The following is a 17,009-nucleotide window of genomic DNA, read 5'->3' as shown; positions in this document are numbered from 1 at the left end:
GGTGGGCCTATAGCCTTTTACTAAAAAGTAAGACTGCAAGTCAGCAGTTTCCACAGTTATTGGTGGTGAGCCTAGCCTTTTACTAGAAAGTAAGACTGCAAGGCAGCAGCTGTCTTTTTAGTCGCCTTTGTAATAAAGCAAGACTTTAGCTGTTTGAGTAGCACATGTTATAAACACACATATCTCTCATATGTCACAAATAGCTTGAATTAAAGTCTGCGATTAATTAGTAGTTCTAACAAGTGCTGCATGAGATTATCATTGTCACTTACGGTCATTGAATTGCATTTTGTTTTTGTAATGTGTGATGATAAGTTCCCAATGTACATGGAATCACTCTTACGTTGTTGTAAGAGGATGGTGACCTAATCATAATTGTAAGCATGTTAAGAACCTGTGTCAAGACGAATTTTCATTTGGAACAAAGAAACTAACAGAGAGACAGGAAAAAAGACTGGCAAAGAGGAAAATGCAAAGACGGAAAAACAAGAGAAAACCATAAGAAAAAAAGACTGCAAAGAGAAAATACAAGACGGAAAAAACAAAAGACATAAGAAAAAAAGTCCTGGCAAAGAGAAATGCAGACGAACAAAGAAGGACCAATAAAGAAAAAAGACTGAAAAAGAGAAAATGACCGACGACAAAGAAAAAAGAAACCATGAGGCGGCAAAAGAGAAAAACGAACAAAGAGACATAGGAAAAAAGGCTGCAAAGAGAAAATGCCAAGCAAACGAAAAAACAAAGAGAAAACCATAGAAAAAAGACTGAAAGAGAAAATGCCAGAACGAACCAAGGAAAAAAGGAACATAAGGAAAAAGGCTGGCAAAGAGAAATTGCCAGACGAAAACAAAGAGACAGGGAAAAAAGACTGCAAAGAGGGGAAAATAGACAAGATGAAAAAAGAGAAACCATAAAGGAAAAAAGAAAACTGCAAAGAAGAAAATGCCGAAACGAACAAAGAGACCATAAGAAAAAATAAAAGACCTGGAAAAAAGATAAAATGCCAGCGAACAAAGAGACATAAAAAAGAGGCTGCAAAGAGAAAAAACAAATGCCAGACGAACAAAGAGGACATAGGAAAAAAGACTGCAAAGAGAAATTGCAGACGACATAAGAGGACAAATAGAAAAGGCTGGCAAAGAGAAAATGCCAGACGAACAAACAGGAAATAAAGTAAAGACTGAAAGATAAAATGCCAGGAAGAACAAAGAGACATAGGAAAAAAGGGGGGGGCTGGAAAAAGAGAAAATACCAGGGTGCGAACAAAGAGACAGGAATAAAAGGCTGCAAAGAGAAAATGCCAGGGACGAAACAAAGAGACCAAGAAAAAAGACTGAAAGAGAAAAATGCCAGACGAACAAAGAGACAGGAAAAAAGACTGCAAGAGAAAATGCCCAGACGAACAGAGAACATAGGAAAAAAAGACTGCAAAGAGAAAATGCAGACGAAACAAAGAGACAGGAAAAAAAGACTGCAAGAAAAAAGAAAATGCCCAGACGAACAAAAGAGAATAGTAAAAAAAGACTGCAAAGAAAAAATGCCCAGACGAACAAAGAGACATAAGAAAAAAAGGAACTGAAAAAGAGAAAATGCCAGACGAACAAAGAGACATAGGAAAAAAGACTGCAAAGAGAAAACGCCAGACGAACCAAAGAGACAGGAAAAAAGACGCAAAGAGAAAATGCCAGACGAACAAAGAGACAGGGAAAAAAGACTGCAAAGAGAAATGCCAGACAAACAAAAGAACATAAGAAAAAAGACTGAAAGAGGAAAATGCCAGACGAACAAAGAGACATGGGAAAAAAAAGGACGCAAAGAGAAAATGCCAGACGAACAAAGAGACAGAAAAAAGACTGCAAAGAGAAAATGCCAAGAGAAAAAGAAAGAGGAATAAGAAAAAAGACTGAAAGAGAAAATGCCAGACGAACAAAGAGACCAAGGAAAAAGAACTGCAAAGAGAAAATGCCAGAAGAAAACAAAGAGACATAAGAAAAAAGAATGAAAAGGAGAAAAGGCCAGACGAACAAAGAGAAGGAAAAAAGACTGAAGGAAAAAGCCAGACGAACAAAGAGAATAGAAAAAAGAAAATGCCAAGACGAACAAAAGAGACATAGGAAAAAAGAGAAATGCCAGGGGAAGAAAATGCAGACGAAACAAAGAGACGGAAAAAAGACTGCAAAAGAGAAAAATGCAGGCGAACAAACGAGAAAAAAGAAAAAGAAACTGGGAAAAAAAGAGAAAATGCCCAGACGAACAAAGAGACAGGGAAAAAAGAGCAAAGAAGAAAATGCCAGACCAAAAGACAGGAAAAAAGACTGCCAAAGAGAAAATGCAAAGACGGGGAAACAAAGCGACAAAGGAGAAAATTGCAGAGATGCAAAGGCGAAACAAAGAGACAGGAAAAAAAGGACTGCAAAGAGAAAATGCCAGACGAACAAAGAGACAGGAAAAAAGAATACAAAGGAGAGGAATGCCAAAAGACCGAACAAAGAGACATAGGAAAAAAAGACTAAACCAAAGAGAAAAGGCACAAACCCGAACAAAAGAGACATGAAAAAGAAAACCTAGATGAAAAAATGCCCAGAACGAAACAAAGAGACATAAGAAAAAAGATTTTGAAAGAGAAAAAATTCGGCCAAGACGAACAAAGGGAAAAAAGACAAATAAGAAAAAGGACTACAAAGAGAAAATGCCACAACGACGAAAAAACACAAGGAGGAAAACCAATAGTAAAAAAAGACTGGGGCAAAGATAAAAATGCCCAGACGAAACAAAGAGACATAAGAAAAAAAGACTGAAAGAAAGAAATGCCAGGACGAACAAAAGAAGACATAAGGAAAAAAAAGACTGCAAAGAGGAAAAATGCCAGAACGAACAAAGGGGAAAAAAAAGACAGGAAAAAGGAAAACCGGCAAAGAGAAAATGCAAGACCGAACAAAGAGAAGGAAAAAAAGACTGCAAAAGAGGAAAAATGCCAAGGCGAACAAACAGAAAAAACAATAAGAAAAAAGGGACGGAAAGGAGAAAAGCCAGAACGAAAAAACAAAGAAAAAAGACCAAATGGAAAAAGACCGCAAATAAAAAAGAGAAAATGCCAAGAACGAACAAAGAGACAGGGAAAAAAGACTGCCAAGAAAGAAAATGCCAGAACGAACAAAGAGAACATAAAGGAAAAAAAGACTGAAAGAGAAAATGCCAGGGGACGAACAAAGAGACCAGGAAAAAGACTGCAAAGAGAAAATTGCCTCCAAAGGACGAAACCCAAAGAGAACAAATAAGAAAAAAGATTGGAAAGAGAAAATGCCAGGACGAAACAAAGAGACAGGAAAAAAAGACTGAAAGAGGAAAATGCCAGGCCGAACAAATAGACATAAAGGAAAAAAGGACTGGCCCAAAGAGAAAATGCCCCCCCCAGGAAAAAACGAAAGAAAGAGACAATAAGAAAAAAGACTGAAAGAGAAAATGGCCAGGACGAAAAAAGAGACATAAAAAAGGAAAAAAGCCTGAAAGAGAGAAACTGCAAGAAAAAACGAACCAAAGAGAAAACCATAAGAAAAAAGGACTCTTGCCAAAGAGAACAAAAGCCAGGAAAAAAACCGAACAAAGAGAAAACCCAGGAAAAAAAGACTTCAGAAAAAAAGAAAATGCCAAAGGCGGGAAACCAAAGAGAACAAGGAAAAAAGACTTGCCCCACAAAGAGACATGCCAGACGAACAAAGATACAGAAAAAAGACTGAAAGAGGAAATGCCACGAACAAAGAGACTAAGAAAAAAAGGACTGCAAAGAGAAAATGCAAGACGAACAAAGAGACAGAAAAAGACTGCAAAGAGAAAATGCCAGGCGAACAAAGAGACAGGAAAAAAGACTGCAAGAGCCAAAATGCCCAGTAAAAAAGTCTCCCAAAGAACAAAGAGACAGGAAAAAAGACTACAAAGAGAAAATGCAGACGAACAAACGGAGGACATAAGAAAAAAGACTACAAAGAGAAAAATGCCAGACGAACAAAGAGACAAGAAAAAGACTACAAAGAGAAAATGCCAGACGAAAAATACAAAGAGCCATAACGAAAATAAGAAAAAAGACTGAAAGAGAAAATGCCAGACGAACAAAGAGACATAAGAAAAAAGACTACAAAGAGAAAATGCCACACGAACAAAGATAACATGGAGACTACAAAGAGAAAATGCCATACAAAAACGAGAATAAATAAAAAAAGATACAAAGGAGAAAATACCAACGACAAAGAGACAGGAAAAAGAAAAAAACTACAAAGAGAAAAGCCATACGAACAAAGAGACATAAGAAAAAAGACTACAAAGAGAAAATGCCAGACGACAAAGAGACAAAAAAAAGACTAACCAAAGAGAAAATGCCAGACGAAACAAAGAGACATAAGAAAAAAGAACCTTGAAAGAGAAAAATGCCACGAACAAAGAGACAGGAAAAAAGACTGAAAAGAGAAAATTCAGAACGAACAAAGAGACAGGAAAAAAGGACTAACAAAGAATAATGCCAGAGAACAAAGAAGGACATAATAAAAAAGACTGAAAGAGAAAAATGGCCCGACGAACAAAGAGACAGGAAAAAAGACTGCAAAGAGAAAATGCAGACGAACAAAGACAGGAAAAAAAGACTGCAAAGAGAAAATGCCAGATAACCAAAGAGGACATGAAAAAAGACTGCAAAAGAAAATGCCAGACGAGCAAAGAGATAGAAAAAAGACTGAAAGATGAAAAATTCAGACAACAAAGAGACAGGAAAAAAGACTGCAAAGAGAAAATGCCAGACGAACAAAGAGACAGGAAAAAAGACTGCAAAGAGAAAATGCCAGACGAACAAAGAGACATAAGAAAAAAGACTGAAAGAGAAAATGCCAGACGAACAAAGAGACATAGGAAAAAAGACTGCAAAGAGAAAATGCCAGACGAACAAAGAGACAGGAAAAAAGACTGCAAAGAGAAAATGCCAGACGAACAAAGAGACATAAGAAAAAAGACTGAAAGAGAAAATGCCAGACGAACAAAGAGACAGGAAAAAAGACTGCAAAGAGAAAATGCCAGACGAACAAAGAGACATAAGAAAAAAGACTGCAAAGAGAAAATGCCAGACGAACAAAGAGACATAAGAAAAAAGACTGAAAGAGAAAATGCCAGACGAACAAAGAGACAGGAAAAAAGACTGCAAAGAGAAAATGCCAGACGAACAAAGAGACAGGAAAAAAAGACTGCAAAGAGAAAATGCCAGACGAACAAAGAGACAGGAAAAAAGACTGCAAAGAGAAAATGCCAGACGAACAAAGAGACAGGAAAAAGACTGCAAAGAGAAAATGCCAGACGAACAAGAGGACAGGAAAAAAGGCTGCAAAGAGAAAATGCCAGACGAACAAAGAGACAAAAAAAAAAGACTGCAAAGAGAAAATGCCAGACGAACAAAGAGACATAAGAAAAAGACTGAAAGAGAAAATGCCAGACGAACAAAGAGACAGGAAAAAAGACTGCAAAGAGAAAATACCAGACGAACAAAGAGACAGGAAAAAAGACTGCAAGAGAAAATGCCAGACGAACAAAGAGACATAAGAAAAAAGACTGCAAAGAGAAAATGCCAGACGAACAAAGAGACATAGGAAAAAAGGCTGCAAAGAGAAAATGCCAGACGAACAAAGAGACATAAGAAAAAAGACTGAAAGAGAAAATGCCAGACGAACAAAGAGACTAAGAAAAAGACTGAAAGAGAAAATGCAGACGAACAAAGAGACAGGAAAAAAGACTACAAAGAGAAAATGCCAGACGAACAAAGAGACAGGAAAAAAAGACTGCAAAGAGAAAATGCCAGACGAACAAAGAGACAGGAAAAAAGACTACAAAGAGAAAATGCCAGACGAACAAAGAGACAGGAAAAAAGACTATAAAGAGAAAATGCCAGACGAACAAAGAGACATAGGAAAAAAGACTGCAAAGAGAAAATGCCAGACGAACAAAGAGACATAGGAAAAAAGACTGCAAAGAGAAAATGCCAGAAACAGAAGCCTGATATCTATAATTACGAATGAAAGTGGCAGGTGGAAGACATGCGGCACGCGTGCAAGTCACAAAGACATGCGCTCGCATCTGTAAGGATGTTATTTCCTCTCCTGGAATCAATAAGCCCATTAATAAGACCAGTTCTTCCCTAACAGAATTGAATCATTTTCAGAGGTATGTCATCATCTCTTTCTCAACCAGAATTTAATGAGTTTACGTCGTTTGTTGTCGTCTGTCTCTCTTTCTCTCCGGTTCTACAAAGCTCTGTCTCTCTCTCTCTCTCCTCTCTCTCTCTTCTCTCTCTCTCTCTCTCCTTGTATCTCCGATGCCATTCAACAAACAACAAACTCTCTCTCTCTCTCTCTCTCTCTCTCTCTCTCTCTCTCAGTTCACTGATTATGGAATACGTGACCTCGTTCACTCTCTCTTTCTCTTAGCAAAAAGTTTCGGTTTTGAGCTGGGTATATAATCGTCTACCTTCGCCGCTGTTCTGTTCTCTGTAATTCGACTATGACCCAAGAATATTCCGGCATTTTATAGGCAATTCTTTGCCTTCCAAAAAGATATTATCCAAGTCATTTTCTGGAGATGTTTATGTAAATCGAATGTAAACTATAGTCTTTTGATTCCTTCACCATTGGGATGCCTTCGTCACCAACTCCTCCAAAATTCTTGTTACCCCCCGCCTACTGAACTGCTCATTTAGGGTGTGGTGTGTTAGTGGTGAGGCGTGACTCTTGATGAGCAGTCCAGTAGGCGGGGCTAACAAGAATTTGGGAGGAGTTGGTGAAGAGTCTTACATGTGCCCCGTGGGGTGAAGCCTAGTGTAAACTCACCTTAAGAAAGACAGATTTTTCTGATTTACGTTCCATCCAGCTTCAACTTCAGCACTTGCAGTGGGGAATTCGAGAATTCAAGAGACAATTGTGATTATCACAGTATGTTGGTATGTGAAGCAAGTTATGGTATGAAAGCTTTACTTACAGAGCCGTATGTTTGAATTGCATTTTTGTTTTCATTGAGCTTTTTATTTCATAAATCGTTGAAAGAATAGAAAAAATCATTATATGTATAAGTACACTATAGATATATATATATATAGTGTGTGTGTGTGTATTAGGTTAGAATGTCAATGTAATGATACAATGATTGTAAGCAATTGATCTCATATTCATAATATATATATATATAGATATATATATATATATATATATATATATATATATATACATATATCATACATATATATATACATACATATATATATATATATATATATATATATATATATATATATATATCCCACACATGATATATATATACACACACACACACACGCACACACATATATATATATATTATATTGATATATATATATATATATATATATATATATATATATATATATAATATACACAATATATATATATACACACACACACCACACACACACACATATATATATATAGTATAATATATATATATATATTATATATATATAATATATTATATATATAGTTATATACTTGTTAGAGCGTCAATATAATGAAACAATGATTACAAGAAACTGAACTCGTATCCAAATTCCGATATACTTAACGTTTTATACACAACGTTTTATACATTACGTTTTATACACAACCTATGGCGGCAAAAGTAATTTGATTGCGTCATTGGAGCAACCGACATGAAAAAGATCTTTATTACCAAATGACAGATTTGAAATCCACATAAAATTCGTCAAGTTTCTCGGAAGGTCTCGAGATGTGATATTTGGAGTTTCTAAATAGTCTAAATATTTTCGCGTTACTCATCTTTAGTCTGGGTGCTCTCATTCCCTCTTCTTCGGGAATTGCGAAATGCAGACATCGGGAACATGCGGATATCTTATATCGACAAATGGAAGAAATGATGCATCTGTCATGGTGGGAAGCCTCCAGTAACTGGAGCTGTGTTCCCCAGGGATACAGACAAAATGCCCAATAAAATGCATGTCATTCGTGTTGAGAGAGAGAGAGAGAGAGAGAGAGAGAGAGAGAGAGAGAGAGACCTTACCTTACAGAGCTTACAGCTAGTTCGGCTTTCCCCAGGTCCCTCAGTATAAGAGAGAGAGAGAGAGAGAGAAGAGAGAGGAGAGAGAGAGAGAGAGAATGGAGGAGGGTGGTGCTAGAAAGGCAGAGACACATAGATATTTCTGATACAACAGTGAATTCTTATCTTATTGAAATGAAGAGGTATGATCATCATTACCATCAGCTGTACAGTTAACTTAGGGTATTTGGATACTGCCTCATATTTTCTTAACCCTCCTCCCCAATATTTACTTTTGCTCTTTTGCTCATTTTATTATATTTCGTTCTGTGGAATGAGTAATATATATTTCAGCAGCTGTAATCTTGTTCTCCTCCACAAAGTTTAAAGTCTACTGTTTTTCCAAACAAACGTTTCTTTGTTGTACATCAGAGACTCTCCCTTTTCCTTAACATCTTCCGTGCACCTTTTTCTTTCATTCTTATCCCGGGACACCAAAAACTGTTTACCTGCATAATATATTAATCATGCATGCATGCAACTTCACTTATCGTCATCCATTTAGAGTGAATTGCATTCATCTTCATGTTATTCCAAAATGTCTAACCAAACTTAGATTTACATCCGATGTTCTTCTTCTGGCAAAACCATTTTCGTTATTGAGTTCTCACAACATACGATTCAAAAAGACTTTTTAAAAGCATCTACCAGGCAACGATCCAACCTCAGGCTTTGTCTTTCAATGCGTCTTCATTAACACTCAGATCCATTTTCAGGTGTTCGTTTCGTTTCCAGCCGCATATGTACATTTTCATCATGGAAACATGTCATAATTCCTCTTCATATCCACAAAGAAGGTTTCTTTCTTATAACTTGCAGAGCCACCGTTGTTTACGTAGTGACACGTAGCAGAAATATAACTTTTTATTTTTTTCTTAACTCTTGCTGATTTGTTAATTCCTATTCCTGTTGTGGTTTGGTTCCTCCATCAAATACGCGTTCAACGTTTCGCCGTTGTAATCCCCACTTGCCAGGGTGTCTCCGTTTTTATGATGAATGCCTACCGTAAGGATCTTTTTCCATAATCCTTGGAATTTTTCACTAAATGCAAGCTTGGAATGAGCACTGTAAAGTTTTTAATTTTGTTCTTAGTATGTTATTGTTAGATGGCGAGATTTCCTATATGTGACTAATTAAATCTGTGGCGTCTGTAAATAATTTTGAAAGGGCCAAAAAACACATCGAACAAAAAACATTAATTATTATGGTAATATGTATGTACTCATGAATGTATGTACGTATATAGACTATCACGCAAATGAGTAAAATATCATGTATACACGCTTGACAGTATGCATATGCATATGTATATATATATATGTATAAACACATACACACACATACATACATATATATATATATATATATATATATATATATATAAATATGTATATACGTACAAATGTATAATAATAAACGTTCTAACAGGCACATGAAAGCGCCTCAGTGGCGTGATCGGTATGGTCTTGGCCTGCCACCTCGGTGGCCGCGAGTTTGATTCTCGAGATTCCACTGAGGAGTCAGCGATGTGTATTTCTGGCGATAGAAGTTCACTCTCGACGTGGTTCGGAAGTCACGTAAAGCCGTTGGTCCCGTTGCTGAATAACCACTGGTTCCATGCAACGTAAAAACACCATACAAACAAAACAAACAAACAGACGCATGAACAGTTATAATCGAACGGTTGACGAGTTACATGCACAGTTATAATCGAACGGTTGACGAGTTACATGCAAGTATCCTTTTGTAGGTACCTAATCAACAGAACTATTCAAACAAAATAGCCATGTTATTAAAGTATCAATTTAATCGCCCTCCTAACGATCTGCAGTTAATTGCCGCAAACAAGGCTTCAAAAAACAAGAAATAGGTTGCAAATAGTTGACCCTTATACGAGTTTATACTGAAAGACTTCGGTCGCCAATCATTTTCAACAAGAGACATTTCAAGATCGCTCATAATTTCTGGGAATTCCGGAGAATTGGCAGCTCTCAATATTCAGAAATGACGAATCAAGGGAATTGCTTCCCTGAGGTCTTGAGGGAAAAAATGAGGCTAAATGCTTCTATTCACAAACTTGTCGAGGGAAAGAGTTGGATAACAGCAACTATCCCCAAAAGAAGAACGAATTTCAAAATTTTATGGCGCTGAATTTGCATTTATTATATATCTTTATATTTTTATATTTAATATTTTTATATTTATTATTTTCATATATTAAATTTGTTTTATTTTTGTAAATTTTTATATTTTTTATTTTTTGTATTTTCATTTTTATATTTTCAGTTTTTACATTTTCTAAATTCCTAATACTTATTTTATATTTTTGTATTGTTTATATTTTCCCTATTTTTTGTCTTATAATCTTTTTTATATATTTTAGATTTTTCAACTTTCATATTTCCTTCATAAATTTTAAATGCAAAAAATTTTTTTTGTATGATTAACATACACGGAAATCAAGGTTTTTGCATACCGAAGAAACGAATGTGACTCGGTAAAAGAATATTATCTGTTATTTCACCTTATCAGTGGAGAATTTTGACTTCATCTCAGCATGACCTATACTCACAAGAACAAGCAAATAATGCGCCCAAGTTTCTTCGCCGCAATCGAGTTTTCTGTACAGCTTATAATGCCGTATGAAACTCTTAGCCAGTGCCTATGAAACTCAGCTGACTTTATCATTAGATATAATAAAACCTACTGAGGCTAGAGGGCTGCAATTAAATATGTTTGATGATTGGAGGGTGGATGATTAACATACCAATTTGTAGACCTTTAGCCTCAACAGTTTTCCAGATCTGAGAACGGAGATAAAAAGTGCGGACGGACAGATAAATAATATCTCAATAGCTTTAGTTTACAGGAAACTAAAATCGCATTTTGCTTTGCCAGGCTGTAGCAGAACACTTTTTTGATCAGATTTTGTCATCAATGCTTCATTAATCTGGTTAATCAAGAATACATCAAAGTCTCCATTACGTGTTCTGATTATGAGAACTAGCATACTAAAACGCTACCTTCATTTTTCTTTATCAAAAGCTCATTACCGAAAAATTATCTCATGATTTGCTATTCAGAACCTAAATGTCATATTATTTTCATTTGCTCTCATAAATATTTGGAGACTGGGAAAACTGAAACTTTTATTTTATTTATGTCAACAAGGAAAGGAATAGTATCCTTAGATTCAATTAACGTCTTTAATTTCATGTATGGTCCAGTTTAAAATGTATAATATTCGATGATTAACCATCTCTATCTATCTATTGATAATGGGATCATTAGGGCTTCAAATAAAATATTTTGACGCAAATATAGAAAAAAACTGTTTTTGATTTTATGAGCACGATTTTATTCAAATTCTATGTGTAGCCTGGAGAAACTGAAGCAAAGGCGTTCCTGGTTGAAATTAAATTCATGACTGGTCTTGCAAATTTCAAGATTTTATTATATATATATATCATATATATATATATATATATATATATATATATGTTTATGTGTTTGTCTGTCTGTCTGTGTACGTATGTATGTATGCATGTATGTACATACGTACACACACACACACACACACACACACACATATATATATATATATATATATATATATATATATATATAGTCATGTGAAGTAGATATTGAATAAAAAATATTAAGACAAAAAATGGGCTAATGCATAACCTCCTTCCACCTATGTTGGCGGACGTCATTAAAAAGTTGAAATTTTACCATATCATCGTCAACTGAATCAGAACAAGCAACCATGCCTCAGCAAAATGACCTCAAAAAGTCGTCGGCCTGTACTTATATACAGGTGTCTGCTTAAAGTCTTAATTTTGATATTCTGAACGGTGCATGAAATATTTCCTCTACTTCCAATTAGACGTAGTTCTATCATTCATTTTTTTTAAGTCTCCATTTTTGCCAATCTTGTCTTTGTGCTTACAAAAGTATTCTTCATTTCACTTAAATCCTAACAATTATGATTTGTTACTTGACAGGATCCTTGAATTGCTAAATTGACTGAAAACTGCTTTTGTGTGTGTGTGTGTGTGTGTGTGTGTGTTACAGCCACTGCACGAGTGGTGTAATGAATAAACGATGGCCTGCGCCTGGCAAGAATCCTGCTCCATAACTGTTATTTGAAAACTCCAAGCTTCTTTCTCAAACGAAACCAGAGGTCTATGTTTGAATGCATAAGCAAAGTGTACCTGTAAAGCAATCTTTTATACCCACGTACAAACGCCAGTTAACAGATTATACAAACAAACATACGTACGTGTATATGTATTTCTATCACTAAAATTAAACTGTGATATATGATATGTGAACAGGATACGACCACGAGAAAATTCAGACGAAGGAGTACCAGATCTTTAACCTTCCTTCAAAGCGTCTTCAAGAAAATGACACGCAGCACCAAAGGGCTATTATAAAGACCATTACGCTTAAGGTTGATCATTATATGAAGAACAGACGTCTTGAATTAAATCTGGCACTCAATTAAGTAAGGATTGATTGAAGATAAACCAAGAATTATCGATATTCTTCAGCTTTTCTTTTCAATCTCGTCCGAACAACTTGTTGATAATGGGATGAAGGTGATATATTATACCTGGCTTAGCTCTGCGTTGCTGTTAAGATAATAAATTTTATTTATAATATAATGATCGATCCTGATCGAGTGATATTTTTTTTCGTTTATATTGAACTGTGAAAAGCAGAAGTAATTGTAATTGTAATGGAAGTCTCTGCTCATTTGACATAATACAGATAATTCTTGAGAATTCTAAACGATTAGCTGCCTTGTCTAAGTGATTACTTTCAATCTAAATTTTTCCTAAATTCCTCAGGACACCAATATCAGAGCTGCTTCAGATTTTACAGGAGTGCCTATGTGGGACGCAATTAATTAAATTTGGTATCATTCCATTAAAAAAAACATTAAATCACGATTAATTCAGAAGTAGGTTTGAATTATAGTAACCGCGAAAAGCAATTAAATTCTTGTTCACCTAATAGAATTTCGAACAGGAAATTTATTGGCAAAATACTTAGATAGGCCTTGCTGATGCAGATACTTAATACACGTTTACTGCACATCTTGTGTTGGGATAGTTTTGTGGATTTTACGTATGAAATACATATATATCAGCTAGCAATTATGATATCTAAACGTAAAAAATCAATAAATTATAAGTGAATAATTTAGCAAGAAAAGTAAATTCGCATTTATACGTCAGTGGTTAACGATTTGAATGTCAGTAGCATGTCTGGAACTTCAATAACAGATTTCGCATATTTCGGAAATTAAATACTTTAAAAGCCAAATGTCAGACATGCGATGAAAAGATGACTGAACTTGTCTTCATATGTAGCCGCTCATCCAACTACTGGCTTTCCAACAGGAGTTGAATTTATATATAGGATGCACTATATTACAGTAAGCGCACACCGAGGCGATTTCACCATAGAATGTTTTTCTCTGCTCTGAATTCAGTGTCAAGTATATGCTTACTTGCAATTCGCTTCTAAAAAACTTGTAAGGTGACAAATCACAGCAAAGACGAGTTATCATTTTTGAAAGCCCTTTTCACGAATACCCCTTAGTATTTCATGGAAACTCCCAAACCAAAGTTGTTTTTCTGTTTGCATAGTATTCATTTTAATCGATTTTTTTCTTTAATTTAGATCTGATAACTACTTGCAAGTAGAATTAAGAAAAAATATTTTTTGTAAAAACTTTTTTCATAATGTCTAAACATTGTCTAGTAGTTCCTTTTCAAGTTTCACTTTAATGCTATATCCTTATTGTGCGAATTGAGACATATACGTAGTATAATCTCGGCTATAGAACTTTATAAATTATTAGAGGAAACGGGAAAAGAAACCATAAAGAAAATTTTCTCGGTAATAGTTTGAAATCTTTTCAATACTGAATATCCTTTCATGAAAAGAATAACAGAACTATAATAATGTTTTTTAAGCATTGGTAGAAGCTTATGAACTTCCTTTCCTAGAAAAAAAAAATAATGGTGTATATGTCACGACTGTGGAACCAAAGATGGATGAATTTGTTATCAGTAAATAAGTATTTTTGAAGCAACTTTTCCCTCTCGCTGACCAGTTGAACAAGTTAATGAAGGACTGAGTTACTGATAGTTGATGTAATAACTTTAAGAAAATGAAATGGCAAGTAAGTTGGGCGTGAATAAAGAAAGAAAAAAACCGAAGGGGATTGAATATGTAATTGCTGATTCCGAAAACAAATAAACGTTTGGCTTGAAGAGCCCTAACTTAAATCTTGTAACTATACCTTTCTTAATGGAATGGCGTGAAATTAGATAAATTATATGTGCATGTATGTATGCTTTCCTTTGCTATTTGCCACAAATATGCAGAGATGCCGACACATGACGCATGGTATTTCAACTGGAACATTTTTGTTGCATTTTGTAAATGACCTTCTGGTTAACAAAGTTTATAGAATGCTTTATACAATTTCATAGTTCTGGCTGACGTTAGAATTGTTTTACTTCGTTTATATTGACATTAGGTCTGATGTTACTACTTTACATTATGTGATTGTTAGAGTTAGAATAAAATTTGGTATCTTTAAACAGAGAATAATGCTTTGGAGGAGATCAAGTTTCAGTTTTATGTCTCAGAAGGAGCAGGATAAGTCAAACAATTATTCATTGTCCGACCGTGGTGATGTGAAATTCTCCGTTGAGGATGTAAAACAAACTGTTATCAATAAAGAAGTAAATAACTATGAAAGAGTTTTTCAGGTAAGATTACAAGGGCCATCCTGACCTGAAATGAAAAGAATGTAGGTTTTCGAGGATGTGGATATTGATTAAAGGCAAATTAAAGTAACCAGAAATGCGTTAAAAGTTATACAGTGATTCTTTCTTCTAACAAACAATAAATAAGGTCTAACCGAAACAATCTGGGCGAAAACCTCAGTGTATCAAAAGCTCTATTAACCACAGACGTATCTTATATATAAGTAATAATATAATTACCCTGGTCCTCTGATTTTACTTTGCCATCTAGCTTGTCATTCCTTTCACGACTAAAAAAAAAGGTGTAGCGTTTCATTCACGGACTTATTTGACAAAATTTCCGTTATTGGCTGCTTTGCTATTGGGAACAATAAGTTTCATGGAATTTCCGTTTAATTTTGAATCTTTCTTTGTCGGTTTGGCTTGATCTTGTCTTGAAGTTTCTTACGAGAATTTTGTTTTCGCGACGTTCTTTTTTTCTCCCTCCTCAACAAACATAATTGAATATCAATAACCATTTTATATATATATATAACTGGACCACGAAAATTTGGAACGTGATGAATATATAAATAATGAAAAATGGTGCCAAGAAAAGCATCAACATAATATATAAAATTCCATGTTTGGATTGCCCCTCACTATATCGGCCAATCTAGCAAGGATTTAGAACCAAGAATTCAACAGCATAAGTATTCTGTCAAAATTGGGCAAATATCCAATTCAATATTCATTCATTTAGGTGAAAGCGACTACTTGAATAAACTGGAATGGCAGTTAAGTAATTACAAGATCAAAAGATGTCTTGTCACGAAATCTTCTAGATCCATCATTATACAACTTACTCTTAATTGTAATTTTGATCTTAGCTCTGTCTTGTATTATGGACCCTTGTATAATAACGTGTTTTAGAATGACCTTAAAGATAAGATCACAAACTTCATTACAAATTAGTTAACTTCCAGATATTTTCTTTGTATATGTAAGTGTAATATATATTTTGTGAATAAGTTTACATTGTGAAAAATGTTTTGGTGTTTACCAAAATGAAAATTTTGTGTGTGGTCAGTCACTGCCCTGTATAATCTCTCAATTGTCTTGTCCCTGCTTCTGAGCAGTTGTACTTAACCTTTTGTAAACCTCTTAAATTGTACCCGTTTTGGGAAGGTTACTAATTCTCCCGGTGTGCTGGATTTTAAGTACATATTTATACGACCTCTCTTTGTAAACCTATCTTCATATTTATGTCAGTCTGCCAAGTAAAGGACATTGTGTCGAAAGGCCACGCAGTACTCCGTTTCACTTTCCTTTGTGTTTTCACTTTCCTTTGTGGCTTTTGCTTTTATATATATATATATATATATATATATATATATATATATATATATTATATATATATATATATATATATATATATATATATATATATATATGTAGTATATAATGTGAGACACTACCGCTTTGAAATACCGCTAGTCGATTGCCAAGTGGAGTCGGGTTACAATATGCTCTGATGTCAACACATTTAAAAGGAAAATGGGTATGCAGAATATATATATATATATATATATATATATATATATATATATATATATATATATATATTCATACATACATACATACATACATACACATACATACATACATACATATGCGTCTGTATGTGTATGCATATATTCGTGAGTAACCTGAAGGTCTACGGATTTTGGCTTGCTTCTTGGAAAGAGCAATTTTGTTTTCACTTCAACGCTATCGTTGAGAAATAATAAACAACACTCCACCTCGATATAGTTTAAGATATTCGGGAGATGCAACGACTCTTGACGTAAAAGAAAAGTTTTCTTTCCGACAAGAGGAATTCTCTTTGGTGAGCAAAAGCCTGGTTTATGAAGGATGAAATCCTTTTTCCTCCGCCGCTGCCATCAAGTTGGAGAGAGAGAGAGAGAGAGAGAGAGATGATGTTGGTTGATACGGAGGATACTTAGAATATTTCATAAAAAAATTCTTTTTAAAAATTCGATGAAAATCAACATGATATTCATTTTCGCAAATGAATAGTAAAAATGGGAACGTCATGTATCTCCCAACATCTTTCATATTTTT

At 34.7% G+C, this 17,009-nt stretch overlaps 2 protein-coding genes across 2 annotated transcripts in view; one reads left to right on the top strand and one right to left on the bottom strand.

Moving 5' to 3' along the window:
- Positions 1–17,009, bottom strand: part of LOC135198668 (dipeptidase 1-like) — a 285,537-nt gene that overhangs the window by 133,834 nt on the left and 134,694 nt on the right. The gene's annotated exons all lie outside the window — the stretch shown is intronic.
- Positions 4,559–5,443, top strand: LOC135197154 (axoneme-associated protein mst101(2)-like). Its single transcript, XM_064224134.1, has one exon. It carries the CDS (start codon positions 4,559–4,561, stop codon positions 5,441–5,443), a length of 885 nt encoding a protein of 294 aa, XP_064080204.1.

This window comes from Macrobrachium nipponense, chromosome 23 (genome assembly GCF_015104395.2).
Source record: "Macrobrachium nipponense isolate FS-2020 chromosome 23, ASM1510439v2, whole genome shotgun sequence".
Lineage (NCBI taxonomy): Eukaryota > Metazoa > Arthropoda > Malacostraca > Decapoda > Palaemonidae > Macrobrachium > Macrobrachium nipponense.
The sequence above is the reverse complement of the archived record's forward strand: the minus strand, read 5'-3'. Positions and strand labels throughout refer to the sequence as shown.

Bases quoted from the DNA above. Each gene is read 5' to 3' on its own strand.
- LOC135197154 (XM_064224134.1), top strand. From the start codon at position 4,559: ATGGCCCGACGAACAAAGAGACAGGAAAAAAGACTGCAAAGAGAAAAT.